This window comes from Bombina bombina, chromosome 9 (genome assembly GCF_027579735.1).
Source record: "Bombina bombina isolate aBomBom1 chromosome 9, aBomBom1.pri, whole genome shotgun sequence".
NCBI classification, from domain to species: Eukaryota; Metazoa; Chordata; class Amphibia; order Anura; family Bombinatoridae; genus Bombina; species Bombina bombina.
In genome coordinates this window covers 130,184,736-130,204,881 of record NC_069507.1, presented here as the reverse complement: position 1 = coordinate 130,204,881, position 20,146 = coordinate 130,184,736, and the positions used below count along the sequence as shown (strand labels likewise).

At 39.3% G+C, this 20,146-nt stretch overlaps 1 protein-coding gene across 3 annotated transcripts in view; it reads right to left on the bottom strand.

Annotated features, from left to right (window-relative positions):
• Positions 1-4,521: 4,521 nt before the first annotated feature.
• LOC128640063 (uncharacterized) overlaps positions 4,522-20,146 on the bottom strand; it is a 248,683-nt gene continuing 233,058 nt past the window's right edge. For all 3 annotated transcript variants that reach the window (XM_053692382.1, XM_053692383.1, XM_053692381.1), the window contains one exon: positions 4,522-4,958. In XM_053692382.1, the coding sequence (XP_053548357.1) occupies positions 4,893-4,958 (66 nt within the window). In that variant the 3' untranslated portion in view covers positions 4,522-4,892. The remainder of the gene's footprint in view (positions 4,959-20,146) is intronic.

The window sequence follows — 20,146 nt, the reverse complement described above, 5'->3', positions numbered from 1 at the left end:
AAAGCACATTTGATAATAGAAGTAAACTGGAAAGTTTTGTTTTTTTTAAATTGTATTTTCTATCTGAATAATGAAAGAAAATGTTAGGCCTAGATTTGGAGTTCGGCGGTAAAAGGGCTGTTAACGCTCCGCGGGTTTTTTTCTGGCCGCACCATAAATTTAACTCTGGTATCGAGAGTTCAAACAAATGCTGCGTTAGGCTCCAAAAAAGGAGCGTAGAGCATATTTACCGCAAATGCAACTCTCGATACCAGAGTTGCTTACGGACGCGGCCGGCATCAAAAACGTGCTCGTGCACGATTCTCCCATAGGAAACAATGGGGCAGTTTGAGCTGAAAAAAAACCTAACACCTGCAAAAAAGCAGCGTTCAGCTCTTAACGCAGCCCCATTGTTTCCTATGGGGAAACACTTCCTACGTCTGCACCTAACACTCTAACATGTACCCCGAGTCTAAACACCCCTAACCTTACACTTATTAACCCCTAATCTGCCGCCCCCGCTATCGCTGACCCCTGCATTACACTTTTAACCCCTAATCTGCCGCTCCGTAAACCGCCGCCACCTACGTTATCCCTATGTACCCCTAATCTGCTGCCCTAACATCGCCGACCCCTATGTTATATTTATTAACCCCTAATCTGCCCCCCACAACGTCGCCGACACCTGCCTACACTTATTAACCCCTAATCTGCCGAGCGGACCTGAGCGCTACTATAATAAAGTTATTAACCCCTAATCCGCCTCACTAACCCTATCATAAATAGTATTAACCCCTAATCTGCCCTCCCTAACATCGCCGACACCTACCTTCAATTATTAACCCCTAATCTGCCGACCGGAGCTCACCGCTATTCTAATAAATGTATTAACCCCTAAAGCTAAGTCTAACCCTAACACTAACACCCCCCTAAGTTAAATATAATTTTTATCTAACGAAATAAATTAACTCTTATTAAATAAATGATTCCTATTTAAAGCTAAATACTTACCTGTAAAATAAATCCTAATATAGCTACAATATAAATTATAATTATATTATAGCTATTTTAGGATTAATATTTATTTTACAGGCAACTTTGTAATTATTTTAACCAGGTACAATAGCTATTAAATAGTTAAGAACTATTTAATAGTTACCTAGTTAAAATAATAACAAATTTACCTGTAAAATAAATCCTAACCTAAGATATAATTAAACCTAACACTACCCTATCAATAAAATAATTAAATAAACTACCTACAATTACCTACAATTAACCTAACACTACACTATCAATAAATTAATTAAACACAATTGCTACAAATAAATAAAATTAAATAAACTATCTAAAGTACAAAAAATAAAAAAGAACTAAGTTACAGAAAATAATAAAATATTTACAAACATAAGAAAAATATTACAACAATTTTAAACTAATTACACCTACTCTAAGCCCCCTAATAAAATAACAAAGCCCCCCAAAATAAAAAATTCCCTACCCTATTCTAAAATACAAATATTACAAGCTCTTTTACCTTACCAGCCCTGAACAGGGCCCTTTGCGGGGCATGCCCCAAGAATTTCAGCTCTTTTGCCTGTAAAAAAAAACATACAATACCCCCCCCCCAACATTACAACCCACCACCCACATACCCCTAATCTAACCCAAACCCCCCTTAAATAAACCTAACACTACCCCCCTGATGATCTTCCTACCTTGTCTTCACCATGCCAGGTTCACCGATCCGTCCTGGCTCCAAGATCTTCATCCAACCCAAGCGGGGGCTAGACATCCACTGAAGAAGTCCAGAAGAGGGTCCAAAGTCTTCCTCCTATCCGGCAAGAAGAGGACATCCGGACCGGCAAACATCTTCTCCAAGCGGCATCTTCTATCTTCTTCCATCCGATGACGACCGGCTCCATCTTGAAGACCTCCAGCGCGGATCCATCCTCTTCTTCCGACGACTAGACGACGAATGACGGTTCCTTTAAGGGACGTCATCCAAGATGGCGTCCCTCGAATTCCGATTGGCTGATAGGATTCTATCAGCCAATCGGAATTAAGGTAGGAATTTTCTGATTGGCTGATGGAATCAGCCAATCAGAATATAGTTCAATCCGATTGGCTGATCCAATCAGCCAATCAGATTGAGCTCGCATTCTATTGGCTGTTCCGATCAGCCAATAGAATGCGAGCTCAATCTGATTGGCTGATTGGATCAGCCAATCGGATTGAACTATATTCTGATTGGCTGATTCCATCAGCCAATCAGAAAATTCCTCCCTTAATTCCGATTGGCTGATAGAATCCTATCAGCCAATCGGAATTCGAGGGACGCCATCTTGGATGACGTCCCTTAAAGGAACCGTCATTCGTCGTCTAGTCGTCGGAAGAAGAGGATGGATCCGCGCTGGAGGTCTTCAAGATGGAGCCGGTCGTCATCGGATGGAAGAAGATAGAAGATGCCGCTTGGAGAAGATGTTTGCCGGTCCGGATGTCCTCTTCTTGCCGGATAGGAGGAAGACTTTGGACCCTCTTCTGGACTTCTTCAGTGGATGTCTAGCCCCCGCTTGGGTTGGATGAAGATCTTGGAGCCAGGACGGATCGGTGAACCTGGCATGGTGAAGACAAGGTAGGAAGATCATCAGGGGGGTAGTGTTAGGTTTATTTAAGGGGGGTTTGGGTTAGATTAGGGGTATGTGGGTGGTGGGTTGTAATGTTGGGGGGGGGGTATTGTATGTTTTTTTTTACAGGCAAAAGAGCTGAAATTCTTGGGGCATGCCCCGCAAAGGGCCCTGTTCAGGGCTGGTAAGGTAAAAGAGCTTGTAATATTTGTATTTTAGAATAGGGTAGGGAATTTTTTATTTTGGGGGGCTTTGTTATTTTATTAGGGGGCTTAGAGTAGGTGTAATTAGTTTAAAATTGTTGTAATATTTTTCTTATGTTTGTAAATATTTTATTATTTTCTGTAACTTAGTTCTTTTTTATTTTTTGTACTTTAGATAGTTTATTTAATTTTATTTATTTGTAGCAATTGTGTTTAATTAATTTATTGATAGTGTAGTGTTAGGTTAATTGTAGGTAATTGTAGGTAGTTTATTTAATTATTTTATTGATAGGGTAGTGTTAGGTTTAATTATATCTTAGGTTAGGATTTATTTTACAGGTAAATTTGTTATTATTTTAACTAGGTAACTATTAAATAGTTCTTAACTATTTAATAGCTATTGTACCTGGTTAAAATAATTACAAAGTTGCCTGTAAAATAAATATTAATCCTAAAATAGCTATAATATAATTATAATTTATATTGTAGCTATATTAGGATGTATTTTACAGGTAAGTATTTAGCTTTAAATAGGAATTATTTATTTAATAAGAGTTAATTTATTTCGTTAGATAAAAATTATATTTAACTTAGGGGGGTGTTAGTGTTAGGGTTAGACTTAGCTTTAGGGGTTAATACATTTATTAGAATAGCGGTGAGCTCCGGTCGGCAGATTAGGGGTTAATAATTGAAGGTAGGTGTCGGCGATGTTAGGGAGGGCAGATTAGGGGTTAATACTATTTATGATAGGGTTAGTGAGGCGGATTAGGGGTTAATAACTTTATTATAGTAGCGCTCAGGTCCGCTCGGCAGATTAGGGGTTAATAAGTGTAGGTAGGTGTCGGCGACGTTGTGGGGGGCAGATTAGGGGTTAATAAATATAACATAGGGGTCGGCGATGTTAGGGGTAGCAGATTAGGGGTACATAGGGATAACGTAGGTGGCGGCGATTTGCGGTCGGAAGATTAGGGGTTAATTATTTTAAGTAGCTTGCGGCGACGTTGTGGGGGGCAAGTTAGGGGTTAATAGATATAATACAGGGGTCGGCGGTGTTAGGGGCAGCAGATTAGGGGTACATAAGTATAACGTAGGTGGCGGTCGGCAGATTAGGGGTTAAAAATTTTAATCGAGTGGCGGCGATGTGGGGGGACCTCGGTTTAGGGGTACATAGGTAGTTTATGGGTGTTAGTGTACTTTAGGGTACAGTAGTTAAGAGCTTTATAAACCGGCGTTAGCCAGAAAGCTCTTAACTCCTGCTATTTTCAGGCGGCTGGAATCTTGTCGTTAGAGCTCTAACGCTCACTGCAGAAACGACTCTAAATACCGGCGTTAGGAAGATCCCATTGAAAAGATAGGCTACGCAAATGGCGTAGGGGGATCTGCGGTATGGAAAAGTCGCGGCTGTAAAGTGAGCGTTAGACCCTTTAATCACTGACTCCAAATACCAGCGGGCGCCCAAAACCAGCGTTAGGAGCCTCTAACGCTGGTTTTGACGGCTACCGCCGAACTCTAAATCTAGGCCTTAGTGTTTTATGTCCCTTTAATGGGACGTTACCCAAATGCTGAATCACTTTAAAGTGATGCAGCATATCTGTAAAAAGAAAATATCACATGAGCAAATCTATGTAAATAAAGAAGATTTTACATTAAAATGTTCTCAGTGGCCACATAATTTTGTAATTGAAGTTTAGAGGGAGAGTGGATCTGGCACGTGCAGTCAGTATCACTTTATTTTAGTTATTTTAGTTTAAGATTATAGTAAAATATAACAAGATCACATTAAAGCAAAGTGTGAACTTAGCACTGATGTTTCTGGCTGTTTCACCATTTGACACCAAACAGAGTAGCTAAGGATCACAGGACACTTACTCTGGTGAGCTGGAGAAATTTTTAGATAAAATATTTTCAGTTTTTACAGATATGCTCCATCACTATTAAGCAATTTACCATATGACCCACATTTCCCTTTCAATGTAAGTAATCATATCCCAAGCTAGCAGATATTGCGTGCAAAGACTTAAAGCTGTTTAATTGTTCTTTAGTTCCAGGTCCAGATGAAGCTGAATATGCAAAGAATGACCCTCTAAATCATCTCAGGTTCCTTATGTGGAGATTTCATCAGGGATTCATCATTTTCCTTTACAGTCTCCTACAAAAACAGAATGAAAGATAGTTTTCACAGGGTTTTCAGAAATTATCTTTCTTGTGCTTAGATTCAATATAGAGTTCATTAAAGGGCCAGTAAACCTAGAAAATAATGTTATATAATTCTGCGCATAGTGCCGAATTATATAACATTATATTAGTGCTAGCTTTATGTAACATAATATTGCCGCTGGAATTTTTATTAAAAAAGAGGGTTTTTCAGACCCGCCCTCTGTGCTCTACTGAGCGGGTCTGGTTTTCCCTCTGTGCAGAATTATATAACATTATTTTCTAGGTTTACTGCCCCTTTAACTGCCAAATGTGTCATGTGGCAAACCCCCGGACATGGCAAACTAAAGCTTTAAAGGGTCAGTGTACTGTAAAATTGTTTTCCCTAATGTGTTTCCAATTACTTTTTGTAACAGCTGCAGAGTATAAAATGTATTGGAAATTATTTGTTTAGGTGTATTTTTATATATGAAATAGCTGTTTTGTCCTTTAAAACAACAGCCCAATCAAATTAACTGAGCTTTCGGAGAGAACAGACTTAATTTTCTTATCCCTCTCTAAACACACAGAGACTCACATGTATTATCTTCTTTATAGTTTATTGAAGAATATTCAGATTAAAAAAAAATGTCAAACTGTTAAACTTATGTACAAAACCCAATACTTAAAGGTACAGTCTACACCAGACTTTTTATTGTTTTAAAAGATAGATAATCCCTTTATTACCCATTTCCCAGTTTTGCATAACCAATACAGTTATAATAATATACTTTTAACCTCTGTGATTATCTTGTATCTAAGCCTCTGCAAACTGACCCTTTTTTCAGTTCTTTTGACAGACTTGCAGTCTAGCCAATCAGTGCCAGCTCCCAGATTACTTCACGTGCACGAGCACAGTGTTATCTATATGAAATATGTGAACTAACACCCTCTAGTGCTGAAAAACTGTTAAAATGCAATCTGAAAGAGGTGGGCTTCAAGGTCTAAGAAATTAGCATATGAACCTCCTAGGTTAAGCTTTCAACTAAGAATACCAAGAGAACAAAGCAAAATTGGTGATAAAAGTAAATTGGAAAATTGTTTAAAATTACATGCTCTATCTGAATCATGAAAGTTTATTTTGGCCTAGACTGTCCCTTTAAAGAGAACAATTGAAAATTAACATTTTAGTAAACCTTTGTCTCTCAGCCCCCACTGGGATTGTAAATTCTTCTACTGGCTTTTGTTTACATAGCTTTTCTGTGCCTGTTACTGCAGTACTGACATTTCGATTTAGGAGGTAGTTTGAACATACAAAAGTAGCTATTTCAAATGACAAAACAAAGGTATCAGAGCTATACACTGCAGGCTTGGGAACACATTATTGGGACAATAAACCCAATGTAAGGGTTTAGTGGAGGAAGCTCAGGATGCAGAAGAAGCAGTTTGACTGATATCAATTTTGTGGCACTGACAAGGATGAGACAGGAGCGAGGTCAGACAAGCCAAAGGCCCCTATTTATCAAGGTCTGGCGGACCTGATCCGACAGTGCGGATCAGGTCCGCCAGACCTCGCTGAATACGGCGAGCAATACGCTCGCCATATTCAGCATTGCACCAGCAGCTCACAAGAGCTGCTGGTGCAACGCCGCCCCCTGCAGACTGGTGGCCAATGGGCCGCCAGCAAGGGGGTGTCAATCAACCCGATCGTACTCGATCAGGTTGATTTCCGGCGATGTCTGTCCGCCTGCTCAGAGCAGGCGGACAGGTTATGGAGCAGCGGTCTTTGTGACCGCTGCTTCGTAACTGTTGTTTCTGGCGAGCCTGCAGGCTCGCCAGAAGCCCAGGGCATCAAGCTCCATTTGGAGCTTGATAGATAGGCCCCAAAGGGTCAGTTCAGGCAGCGAAGGTTCGTAGTCGGTTAAACAGGCAAAAGGCCAATATCAGGATAACAGGTATCAGAGCAAAAGTTAGTAACACTATGCACACAGTGCCTGTCACTTTAAGGCAGCGTGTGTGTGCTGTAGGAGGAGATCTGGACCGCGTGACACATGGTTGAGTGTTGCTCAGCGCGGCCTGCAAAGTTCCAGGCAGCCCAGCTGAATGCTATACGTCCTGTCCTTGGTATAGTGAGGCGTGCAGTATGGAGGAGTCGGCCGCATGCAGACGCAGCAAGGAAGAGAGGGGTAAGCTTGTGTGGGAACCTGACACCCAACATTTTTCTTTCATGATTCAGATAGAGCATGCAATTTTAATCTAGATTGCAGTTTATTTCTATTATCAAATTTGCTTTGTTCTCTTAATATCCTTTGTTAAAGGAGCAGCAATGCACTTCTGGGAGCTAGATACGTATATGCATTTGTGATTGGCTAATGGCTGTCACATGGTACAGGAGTGGAAATAGACATAACTTTTAAATTTGTCAGAAAAAAATATAATACTCATTTAAAGTTTAGACCCTGAAAAACCTAAGTTACAAAATTTAAAAATACTAACACTACAAAAATTTTTAAAAAAAAGCCAACACTAAAATTACAAAAAATAAAGAAAAATCTAAGATTACAAAAATAATAAAAAAAATTATCCAAAATAATAAAAATTAAACCTAATCTAATACCCCGTTAAAAAAAAAAGCCACCTCAAAATAAAAACACCCCATAATCTAACAATAAACTACCAATAGCCCTTAAAAGGGCCTTTTGTAGGGCATTGCCCTGAAGCGATCAGCTCTTTTACATAAAAATATTAGATATATAGTACCACATTAACATCAGATATATGTAGAAATATGTATTTATGAATAAATAGAACATATTCTGCTATGTGAAGAACATTGGAATGTGAATTATTCATATTTTTATGTCAGTTAGCCTGAGAATATGCAATCTGGTTAGCTCGCAAGTGGGTTTTCCCCCACTTTTTTTTGCTCTATTGATTTCTATGGGGGAATAGGTTAAAGGGACAGTCAAGTCAAAATTAATCTGTCATAATTCAGATAGGGCATGCAATTTCTAACAACTTTCCAATTTACTTTTATCATCAAATTTCCTTTGTTTTCTCTTTGTGGAAAGCTAAACCTAGGTAGGCTCAAACTGATTTCTAAACCGTTGAAGGCCGCCTGTTATCTCAGTGCATTTTGGCATTTTTTTACAGTTAGACACTGCTTTTTCATGTGTGCCATATAGATAACATTGTGCCCCCTTCCATAGAGTTATTTATGAGTCAGCACTGACTGGCTAAAATGCAAATCTGTCAAAAGAACTGAGATAAGGAGGCAATCTGCAGAGGCTTAGATGCAAGGTAATCACAGAGGTTTTAAAGTGTATTAATATAACAGTAACTGGGGAATGGATAATAAATGGATTATCTATTTTTTTAAACATTAAACATTTTCAAGTAGCCTGTCCCTTTAACGTGCTGGCAATATTCTAAGTTGGGATTTCTGCGCTCATCGGGTTAGCGTGTGAGAGAAAACTCTTTACTTTCGACTTGTAATACAAACTTCAACCAGACACGTGCAAAAAGCTTACTTCTTGCACAATCAGCGTGAGAGCAAAAGTGCTATATAGCGCTCTATTCCTAATCTAGCCATTAGTGTTTAATGCAGCTTTATAAATTAGATCAGTTTTCATTGGTGGAATGTTGAATGAGTCTTACAGGATGTATATAACAATTTAAGTAACAATATACAAGAAATAAAGATATTTTAAGTACTTTAGATGAATAAATATATATATATATATATATATATATATATATATATATATATATATATATATAAATATAAATATAAAGCGTTGCTTACTATCAGTTTTGCGCTATGAGTGAAAAAGCAGCGTTATGGGTTATAAGGCTGCTTTTTCACTACCGCTGCTATTACGAGTCTTGTCAAAAAAGCTGTACCGCACACTTTTTTAGCAATTTGCGTAAAGTCTTTTTTCAATGGGACTTCTATAGCGCCGATATTACAAGCTTTTTGTGGGAGGCCAAAAAGTGAGCGATACAGCCTACCCCGCAAGATTCGTAACGCAATCTAAAGTCAGTAGTTATGAGTTTTACGCTACAAAGCTGTAGCATAAAACTCATAACTACAATGTTAAAAAGTACACTAGCATCCATAAACTACCTATTAACCCCTAAACTGAGGCCCTCCCGCATCGCAAACACTAAAATAAAATTATTTACCCCTAATCTGCCGCTCCCGACATCGCCGCCACTATAATAAACATATTAACCCCTAAACTGCCGCACTCCCGCCTCGCAAACACTAGTTAAATATTATTAACCCCTAATCTGCTGTTCCTAACATCGCCGCAACCTACATTACAGTTATTAGCCCCTAATCTGCCACCCTAACGTTGCCTCCACTATACTAAAGTTATTAACCCCTAAACCTAAGTCTAACCCTAACCCTAACACCCCCTAACTTAAATATAATTAAAATAAATCTAAATAAAAATTACTATCATTACCTAAAAAAATCATATTTAAAGTGAAATACTTACCTATAAAATAAACCCTAAGATAACTAATAGTTACATTGTATCTAGCTTAGGTTTTATTTTTACTTTACAGGCAAGTTTGTATTTATTTTAACTAGGTAGAATAGTTACTAAAAAGTTATTCACTATTTACTAACTACCTACCTAAAAAAAAATACAAACCTAACCTGAGTTACACTAATAACCTTTTTTTTTGTTTTGTTTCATCTGTTTATTGAAAATGATAAATGATTACAGACATTGGAAATATAAATCAAATCAAACATGACATTCTGCATTAAAGCAAATCTTACTCCATACGTCTGTGAGTTTAGCTAATTACAGATGCAAATATTCAAAATAACTTTAACATTACAATTGTACCATTCAATATATTGTAGTCCAGGGGCTTCAAGTTTCCTTGTATTTAACCTCCCCTCCTTTTGAACCTTTTCAGTAATGTGTATTAGAAAGGGCCTTGAGTCCACTAGTCCCCTGTTAGCCTGCCCAGCATTATAGCTTCAGCTGCTGAACAAGTCAATCTCTACAAGAGTCACATAAAATAACATCAGAGAACCATCTTACACAGGTCAGGACCCCCGGGACAACAGCCCTCAAGTTTGTACCACCCTCCGTGAGAACATGGAGTCCTCCCAGATAAACCTTATGTCTGCTAATGTGTTTAATTGTTGTCTTTTTAAATAGCCGTATTCCTCCAGGGCCAATAGATTAGTGACCTTTTGTTTCCACATAATTATGGATGGTATGTCCTGTGATTTCCATTTAAGTGCAATCAACGATTTCGCTCCATTTAATCCCATTTGTAATAGGGTGAGTCTTAGTTCACACGTGGTGCGAGGTCTGTCATTAAGTAGGGCAATTCTGGGGGTCAGTACAAAACTCTCTGTCAAAATTCCTCTAAAATGTGTCTCCAGCCCAGTCCATAGTGGTTTCACTCTATCACAACCCCACCACATGTGAAGGTAATCCCCCCTTTCTCTGCAGCCCCTCCAACATCTATCATTAACTCCTGGGTATATAGAACATAATCTCACAGGTGTGAGATACCAGCGCATTAAAACTTTAAAGTTAAGCTCTATGATCTGTGGAGATGTAGAGGATTTTTTAGTGTGCTTGAATATCATTGCCCAGCCTTCTGGTTCTATTTCTAGTCTCAGATCGTCTTGCCATTTCCCAGCAAAAGCTGGGAGGTGTGAAGTCTGATGTGCTTGTAGTAGCTTCCTAGATGTTGACAGCATGTGTGGGGTATTTTCTTCTCTCATACATAATTGTTCGAAATTTGTCAAATCTCTTAGGTATTCTATCTTGTGTGGTGATGTGTGAATGAAATGGGACAGTTGATGATATTTAAGCCATCGAGTGTAGCTGCCATTTGCTACTTCCCTCAACTCTTCTCTAGGTTTGAGCTGTCGGTTAGAGATGAAATCTCTAAGTGGTATTGTGCACCCCCATTCTGCCACCCGCTGTTGACCACTATCCAAGCCCCCAATCAATTCTGCGTTAGTAGGAATGGGGAAAAGGGGGATCTTGTCCCTGTGATGTGTGGTTTCGTCGCTACTATCCTATCCCATGATTCAAAGAGTTGCTTGTGTAAATCTAAAGTCATGCATTGTGGGGGTCTTAAGTGTTTTGGGGTCCAACACAATGCTCCCACCCTAGGAGCTCGTAGAATATGTGAATCCATGGCCACCCAGGCTTTTGTTGCTTTAGCCCCGTGCCAATCTAGTATTCTTTGTAATGTCACTGCTTCTAAGTATAATGAGATGCATGGAACCCCTAGGCCACCTGCCTTTAAGGTCCTGTACATAGTAACCCTATTGATCCTAAGTTTGACTACTCCCCAGATGAATTTATTGATTTGTTTTTGTAGTCTAGTTATATACCAACGTGGAAGGGTCATAGGGAGTGTTTGTAAAATGTATAGTATTCTTGGGAGTGTGGTCATTTTGATGCATTGGATCCGTCCCCACCAAGAGATGGGTTTAGTGGCCCAGGTTAGTAAGTCTTTTTGAGTTCCCTTTAATAGAGGTATATAATTAGCTTCAAACAAGGTTTTCCTATCAGGTGACAGCTGTATGCCTAGGTATTTTAGGGTGTTAGGTTGTAGTTGGAGAGGGCATACCTTGTTTAAACTTCTAAATGTTGGTTGTGGCCGGTTTATATTAAGAATTTCTGATTTCTGTAAATTTATCGCAAAATTGGAGTATAATTCTTTTATTTCTAACATTAGGGCATGGATCGATTTTAAAGGGGATGATACAGTGAAAAGAACATCATCCGCGTAGAGCGCAATTTTGAAATCGTGGGGACAAATTTGTATTCCCTGTATGTTTGTGTCTGCTCTGACTCTAGTTGCAAGTACTTCCATTGTTAGTATGAATAAAGTGGGCGACAGAGGGCAACTCTGTCGTGTTCCGTTTCGAATATTAAAAACCTCCGACAGCACACCATTTGTTTTCACTTGGGCTGAGGGATGCGAATACAGAGTAAATATTCGAGCTATTGTAGTGGGTCCTAGACCTATCGCCACCAGTGTTTCCCTTAAGAAATCCCAATTAAGGGGATCAAACGCCTTCTCGGCATCTGTTGCTAAAAGAATCGCAGGTATTTTTTTTTTTTTAGCATAATCCATCAAAGTCAGCACCCTAATGGTGTTGTCCCTTGCCTCCCTCCTGGGCACAAACCCTACTTGATCAGTGTGGATTAGGTCTTGAATAACGTTATTAAGTCTCTTTGATAATATTTTCCCTAAAATTTTTAGATCCGTATTCAAAAGGGAGATTGGGCGATAACTGCTCGTCTCAGTGGGTACTTTGCCGGGCTTTGGTATTACTGCGATATGTGCTAATAAGTTCATTAATAATTTTTAGTATTTCTGTTTTAGAAATAGGGCTGTCTAATTGGTCGATTTGGGACTGGTCTAGTTTAGGGAGGTCTGCTTTTCGATATAATCTCTCAACATCTCTAAGTGTTCAGGGGTAGACTTTGATTCTAGATTGTACAATTTTGTGTAGAATTTACTGAATAGATTGGCTATCTCTTTACTGTCATATATAGGTTGATTATCTGGTGTGTGAAGTTTATGTATCTGTGCAATTTGAGACTGAGCTTTTAAAAGTTTCGCCAAATAAGGCCCTGATCTATTACTTTCGTAGAAGTATGTCTTCCTAAGAGAAAGTGCTTTTCTGTGTGCTTCTTTAGTTAGAATTGTATGTAAATCCTGTCTGGTCCTCTCAAGGCTAACATAGATTGTCTGATCTGTGGGTCTGTTTTTATGTTGTGTTTCTAGGCTATGGATCTGGGAGGTTAATTTGTTAACACCAGCGGTATATGTTTTCCTCCTGAAGGCCACATGTTTAATACATTCCCCCCTGATTACAGCTTTATGAGCTTCCCATAGGCAGTCCGGTGTGATATCTGGTGTGTGATTAATCTGGAAATATTCTGTCAATGTTTTCCGGATGGGCTCTGCTGTGGCTGGGTAATGGAGTAAGGAATCATCCATGCGCCATATGTATTGTGTATGTGATTTACTTGGCCATTCCAGTTGCATGTTAACCATAGAGTGATCTGACCATACTGTAGGCAAAATATCTGCATCTTTCAGCTGTGCTAGAAAAGCTCTATCAAGATATAAATGGTCGATACGTGTGTAAACTGCCCAAGGGTGGGAGTAGAAAGTGTAATTCCTCTGTGTTGGGTATAATACACGCCATGTGTCTACCAGACCTAGGGTCTCTAAGCATTTTAGGACTGAGTTGGGGGGTCTAGAATTGGATAAGGGAGACCCGGTGGAGGAGTCCAAAGTTGGATCTAATGTGATGTTCATATCTCCTCCCATAATCAAAAGTCTGTTCTTGTGTTCTAAGACTAAGTCTAACAGACGTTTATAGAATTTGTGTCTCCTGCTGTTAGGAGCGTAAATGTTCACCAGCGTGACAGGCCTATTGTAAAGCAAGCCCACTAGAAGTAGTATTCTCCCTTCCCCGTCTGAGACCCTGTTTAATAATTGAAATTGTAATTTCCTATGAAATAGTATTCCCACCCCATTCTTTTTGATTTCATGGGAGTTAAAATAGCCTAAGGGGAAATTTTTTGATTTGAATTTGGGTTCCCTTCCGTTCATAAAGTGGGTCTCCTGGAGGAATACTATAGATTCACCCGGTCTCGCTAGTGACCTCAACGCTATAGAACGTTTTGTAGGAGAATTGAGCCCTTTTACGTTCTGTGATATTATTGTGAACGTGTGGTTAGCCATATGTGTTTAGACTCGTAACTAAGCTATAGAGAGGAAGCTGTCTTACCTGAATGGTCCCAGGGGTCCCATCCCAAAGCTGTACAAAAGTGAGGTAGGAGTAGGCATACATGGTATTGGATAAGCAATAAACATTTGTGTCAGTCGGAGCACTATTGAATGTAAGTACAAAAGAAAAACAGATAAATAAAACAGCATAATAACAAAATAACATAAACTTTGGTGTCTCTGCACATAAGTACACATAGTGCAGTAACATACAGCCCATCTGCTTATCAAAAACTAACACAAGTACTGGATGCTTGGGCCATCTTAAACTGGGGGGGTTTATAGGTACCATGTTAGTACCCAACTTTCCAGGTGAGCTATCTGGAAAATATCTAAAGACAATAGCATAGTAATTAAAACAACCATGTGGTGTTTCATGTATCAGCGATCTATCTGAGAAGAAAAGTTCAAAATATACTTATCAAGTCCTGATAAATCACTGTATGACTAAATCAAGGAGGATTATGTGAGTGACCAGCTACATCACTCATTGATGTGGAAGGTTTTCTTTTCTTGTTTGCAGCCATAGTCCATTCCTGACGTTGTGGCTTGGGCCTAGCTGACTTTTGAGATGGTTGGTTTTGCTGGTCTTCTGACAGTTTAGGCAGTGATGGAGGTGGAATGTCCAGTTGTCTACAAAACTGTTCCAAGTTTTCTGCATCTTTGTAGATGTAGGTCTTATCTCCCTTGGAGACTCTGATGGAAAAGGGGAACCCCCATCTATAGGGAATTCCCAGGTCTCTTAAATGTAAAGTCAAGTATCTGGCTTCTTTTCTTTTTGCAAGGGTTATAGGGCTTAAATCTGCATAAATCTGAAGCGAATCTTCTCCGAATCTACTTGGGGTTTTTCTCCTCGCTTCTTGTATGATCTTCTCCTTGTCAGAGTATTTGTGGAAACGTAGGATTATATCTCTGGGGGGAGCTGCGGCTGCCGGTTTAGGCCTTAGCGCCATATGCGCTCTGTCCAAACTAATGTTCCCCTCTCCCTCCAATCCTAGCAGGAACTTAAACAGATTCTGGAGGTATGAGGGGATCTGAGCTTGAGAAATTTCTTCAGGTACACCGCGTACCCTCAGGTTCTGGCGGCGCCCCCTATTATCTAAGTCTTCGACTTGCTCTTGTAATTTAATGATGGCGGAGTTTTGATGTTGCAGCTCCATAGACATGGACATAGATGATTGTGTGTTTTCCTCTGCTTGTTCTTCTATCTGTAATACACGATTCCCCCGATCCGCCACATCCCTTTTAATGTCCGCCAGACCATCTTTTATCAGTTTGCTGACTTGTTTCATGAAGGAGGAGAAATCCTCTTTTGAGGGTAATGCCTTTAAGTCTGCTTTGGTAATATTAGTGTTATTATTGTTGTTTTCTGTGGTCTGTGTATTGACATCTCTTTCTGCTATGCTGTCTGATGAGGAGTGATCTATGTCGCCTGGTGGGCTGTTCTCACAGGGTTTGAAAAAGTTGTTAAGTTTTCCCCCATTCATGTTAGGCCCTTTAAGACTTTTTTCTGAGCGATGGGGTCTTTTGGTCGCCATCATACAGACTGCTCCAGCTTACTTCTGACTCCCGCCTAATATTTCCACTAGTCACAGTGTTGTATTTGCTTTGCGAAAATAAAATGATTTTTCAGTTTCGTGTGTTTTGATGTGTGTCTACTTTGTTATAACATCAAGGCTGTTCCTATATTATATATGCACTTTTCCTCTGTCGGAGTGTGAGTAATGCTGTGTTACCGCTGATTATTAAAGTCTATAGTCCGTGTGATAATTTTCCTCACCTCAGTGCATTAATGTTGGGATCCGCTTAACCGAGCTCCCTCTTTTATTAAGTCCTCTTCCTTGACAGTGTTATAATCAATTTTCCAACCTTCGCCTTACTGCTGTCTTCTGTTGCGGCCTAAGGTTAAGGATAGCGGGCCTCTCCCGCGTCGTCGCCGTTTTAAGGTCTTAAGCTACCGATGCTTTACTGCCATATCCTCGAAGGCCTAGCAGACCTTGGGGTGTCAATCCCTCCTTGAAAGCAGTGATTATGGTCGTTATATGCAGCCCACCTGAAAATTCTCTTACGGAGCTCTAGTTACTTGCGGCCATGTTCGTCTGAAGCCGGCTCTGCCACCCACTAATAACCTTTTTTAATAACCTAACCTTACACTACAATTAAATAAATTACATAAATTAAATACAATTACCTAAATTACAAAAAACAAACACTAAATTACAAAAAATAAAAAAAGATAGAAAAGAAATCAGCTCTTTTACCTGTAAAAAAAAAATACAAACAACCCCCCCAACAGTAAAACCCAGCACCCACACAACCAACCACCCCAAATAAAATCCTAACTAAAAAAACCTAAGCTCCCCATTGCAATCAGTCAATAGGATTGAGCTTCAATCCTATTGGGTGATCCAATCAGCCAATCAGCCAATAGGATTGAGCTCGCATTCAATTGGCTGATTGGAACAGCCAATAGAATGCGAGCTCAATCCTATTGGCTGATTGGATCAGCCAATAGGATTAAAGCTCAATCCTATTGGCTGATTGCATCAGCCAATAGGATTTTTTCACCTTTAATTCCGATTGGCTGATAGAATTCTATCACCCAATCGGAATTCAAGGGACACCATCTTGGATGACATCACTTAAAGGAACCTTCATTCGGGAAGAAGACTTCGATTGAAGAGGATGCTCTGCATTGGCTATCTTGAAGATGGACCCGCTCTGCGGCCGGATGGATGAATATAGAAAATGCCGTCTGGATGAAGACTTCTGCCCGTCTGGAGGACCACTTCTGTCGGCTTGGATGAAGACTTCTCCCAGCTTCGTTGAGGACTTCTTGCCGCTTGGATGAAGACTTCTCCCGGCTTTGTTGAGAATGGTGGTCCGGTCTTCAAAACTGTAAGTGGATCTTCGGGGGTTAGTGTTAGGTTTTATTAAGGGTTTATTGGGTGGGTTTTATTTTTAGATTAAGGTTTTGGCAATTGAAAAAGAGCTAAATGCCCTTTAAAGGGCAATGCCCATCCAAATGCCCTTTTCAGGGCAATCGGGAGCTTAAGTATTTTAGTTAGGATTTTATTTGGGGGGTTGGTTGTGTGGGTGGTGGGTTTTACTGTTGGGGGTGTTTGTATTATTTTTACAGGTAAAAGAGCTGATTTCTTTGGAGCAATGCCCTGCAAAAGGCCCTTTTTAAGGGCTATTGGTAGTTTAGGCTATGTTGTTTGTTTTTTTGGGGGGGGCTTTTTTTGTTTTGATAGGGCTATTAGATTAGGGGTAATTAGTTTAAATATCTGATAATTTCTTTTTTTATTTTGTGTAATTTAGTGTTTTGTTTTTTTGGTAATTTAGGTAATTGTATTTGATTTAGGTAATTTATTTAATTGTAGTGTAACTCAGGTTAGGTTTTTATTTTACAGGTAAATTTGTATTTATTTTAGCTAGGTAGTTAGTAAATAGTTAATAACTATTACAGTTATTACCCCTAATCTGCCACCCCCAACGTCGCCGCCACTATACTAAAATTATTAACCCATAAACCTAAGTCTAACCCTAACCCTAACACCCCCTAACTTAAATATAATTAAATATAATTAAAATAAATCTAAATAAAAATTACTATCATTACCTAAATAATTCCTATTTAAAACTAAATACCTATAAAATAAACCCTAAGATAACTAATAGTTACATTGTATCTAGCTTAGGTTTTATTTTTAATTTACAGGCAAGTTTGTATTTATTTTAACTAGGTAGAATAGTTGCTAAATAGTTATTAACTATTTACTAACTACCTAGCTAAAATAAATACAAATTTACCTGTAAAATAAAACCTAACCTGAGTTACACTAACACCTAACCTTACACTACAATTAAATAAATTACATAAATTAAATACAATTACCTAAATTACAAAAAACAAACACTAAATTACACAAAATAAAAAAAGAAAGAAAAGAAAAGAAATCAGCTATTTTACCTGTAAAAAAAATACAAACACCCCCCCAACAGTAAAGCCCACCACCCACACAACCAACCCCCCAAATAAAATCCTAACTAAAAAAACCTAAGCTCCCCATTGCCGTGAAAGGGCATTTGGATGGGCATTGCCCTTAAAAGGGCATTTAGCTCTTTTTCAATTGCCTAAACCCTAATCTAAAAATAAAACCCACCCAATAAACCCTTAAAAAAATCTAACACTAACCCGCGAAGATGCCCTTACAGTTTTGAAGACCGGACATCAATCCTCAACGAACCCGGGAGAAGTCTTCATCAAAGCAGCAAGAAGTCCTCAACGAAGCCAGCAGTCTTCATCCAAGCCGGCAGAAGTGGTCCTCCAGACGGGCAGAAGTCTTCATCCAGACGGCATCTTCTATCCATCCATCATCCAACCGGCGTGGAGCGGGTCCATCTTCTAGACATCCGGCATGGAGCATCCTCTTCAATCGAAGTCTTCTTCCCGAATGAAGGTTCCTTTAAGTGACGTCATCCAAGATGGCATCCCTTGAATTCAGATTGGCTGATAGAATTCTATCAGCCAATCGGAATTAAAGATGCAAAAATCCTATTGGCTTCATTCGGGAAGAAGACATCGATTGAAGAGGATGCTCCATGCCGGATGTCTAGAAGATGGACCCGCTCCGCGCCGGATGGATGAAAATAGAAGATGCCGTCTGGATGAAGACTTCTGTCCATCTGGAGGACCACTTCTGCCGGCTTGGAAGAAGACTTCTCCTGGCTTCGTTGAGGATGGATGTCCGGTCTTCAAAACTGTAAGTGGATCTTCAGGGGTTAGTGTTAGTTTTTTTTAAGGGTTTATTGGGTGGGTTTTATTTTCAAATTAGGGTTTGGGCAATTGAAAAAGAGCTAAATGCCCTTTTAAGGACAATGCCCATCCAAATGCCCTTTTCAGGGCAATGGGGAGCTTAGGTTTTTTAGTTAGGATTTTATTTGGGGGGTTGGTTGTGTGGGTGGTGGGTTTTACTGTTGGGGGGGTGATTGAATTATTTTTACAGGTAAAAGAGCTGATTTCTTTGGAGCAATGCCCCGCAAAAGGCCCTTTTAAGGGCTATTGGTAGTTGAGTTTAGGCTAGGGTTTTTTTATTTTGGGAGGGCTTTTTTTGTTTTGATAGGGCTATTAGATTAGGTGTAATTAGTTTAAATATCTGATAATATCTTTTTTTATTTTGTGTAATTTAGTGTTTGTTTGTTTTTTGGTAATTTAGGTAATTGTATTTGATTTAGGGAATTTATTTAATTGTAGTGTAAGGTTAGGTATTAGTGTAACTCAGGTTAGGTTTTATTTTACAGGTAAATTTGTATTTATTTTAGATAGGTAGTTAGTAAATAGTTAATAACTATTTAGTAACTATTCTACCTAGTTAAAATAAATACAAACTTACCTGTAAAATAAAAATAAACCCTAAGCTAGCTACAATGTAACTATTAGTTATATTGTAGCTAGCTTAGGGTTTATTTTATAGGTAAGAATTTAGTTTTAAATAGGAATTATTTAGGTAATGATAGTAATTTTTATTTAGATTTATTTTAATTATATTTAAGTTAGGGGGTGTTAGGGTTAGGGTTAGACTTAGGTTTAGGGGTTATTAAATTTAGTATAGTGGCGGCGACGTTGGGGGCGGCAGATTAAGGATTAATAAATGTAGGTAGGTGGCAGCGATGTTAGGGGTGGCAGATTAGGGGTTAATAATATTTAACTAGTGATTGCGATGCGGGAGTGCAGCGGTTTAGGGGTTAATATGTTTATTATAGTGGTGGCGATGTCCGGAGCTGCAAATTAGGGGTTAATAAATATAATGTAGGGCATTTAGCTCTTTTTCAATTGCCTAAACCCTAATCTAAAAATAAAACCCACCCAATAAAGCCTTATAAAAACACTAACCCCCGAAGATCCACTTACAGTTTTGAAGACCGGACATCAATCCTCAATGAACCCGGGAGAAGTCTTCATCCAAGCAGCAAGAAGTCCTCAACGAAGCCAGGAGAAGTCTTCTTCCAAGCCGGCAGAAGTGGTCCTCCAGATGGGCAGAAGTCTTCATCCAGACGGCATCTTCTATCTTCATCCATCCGGCGCGGAGTGGGTCCATCTTCCAGACACCCGGCTTGGAGCATCCTCTTCAATCGATGTCTTCTTCCCGAATGAAGGTTCCTTTAAGTGACATCATCCAAGATGGCATCCCTTGAATTCTGATTGGCTGATAGAATTCTATCAGCCAATCGGAATTAAAGATGCAAAAATCCTATTGGCTTCATTTGGGAAGAAGATTTCGATTGAAGAGGATGCTCTGCGCTGGCTGTCTTGGAGATGGACCCACTCTGCGCCGGATGGATGAAGATAGAAGATGCCGTCTGGATGAAGACTTCTGCCCATCTGGAGGACCACTT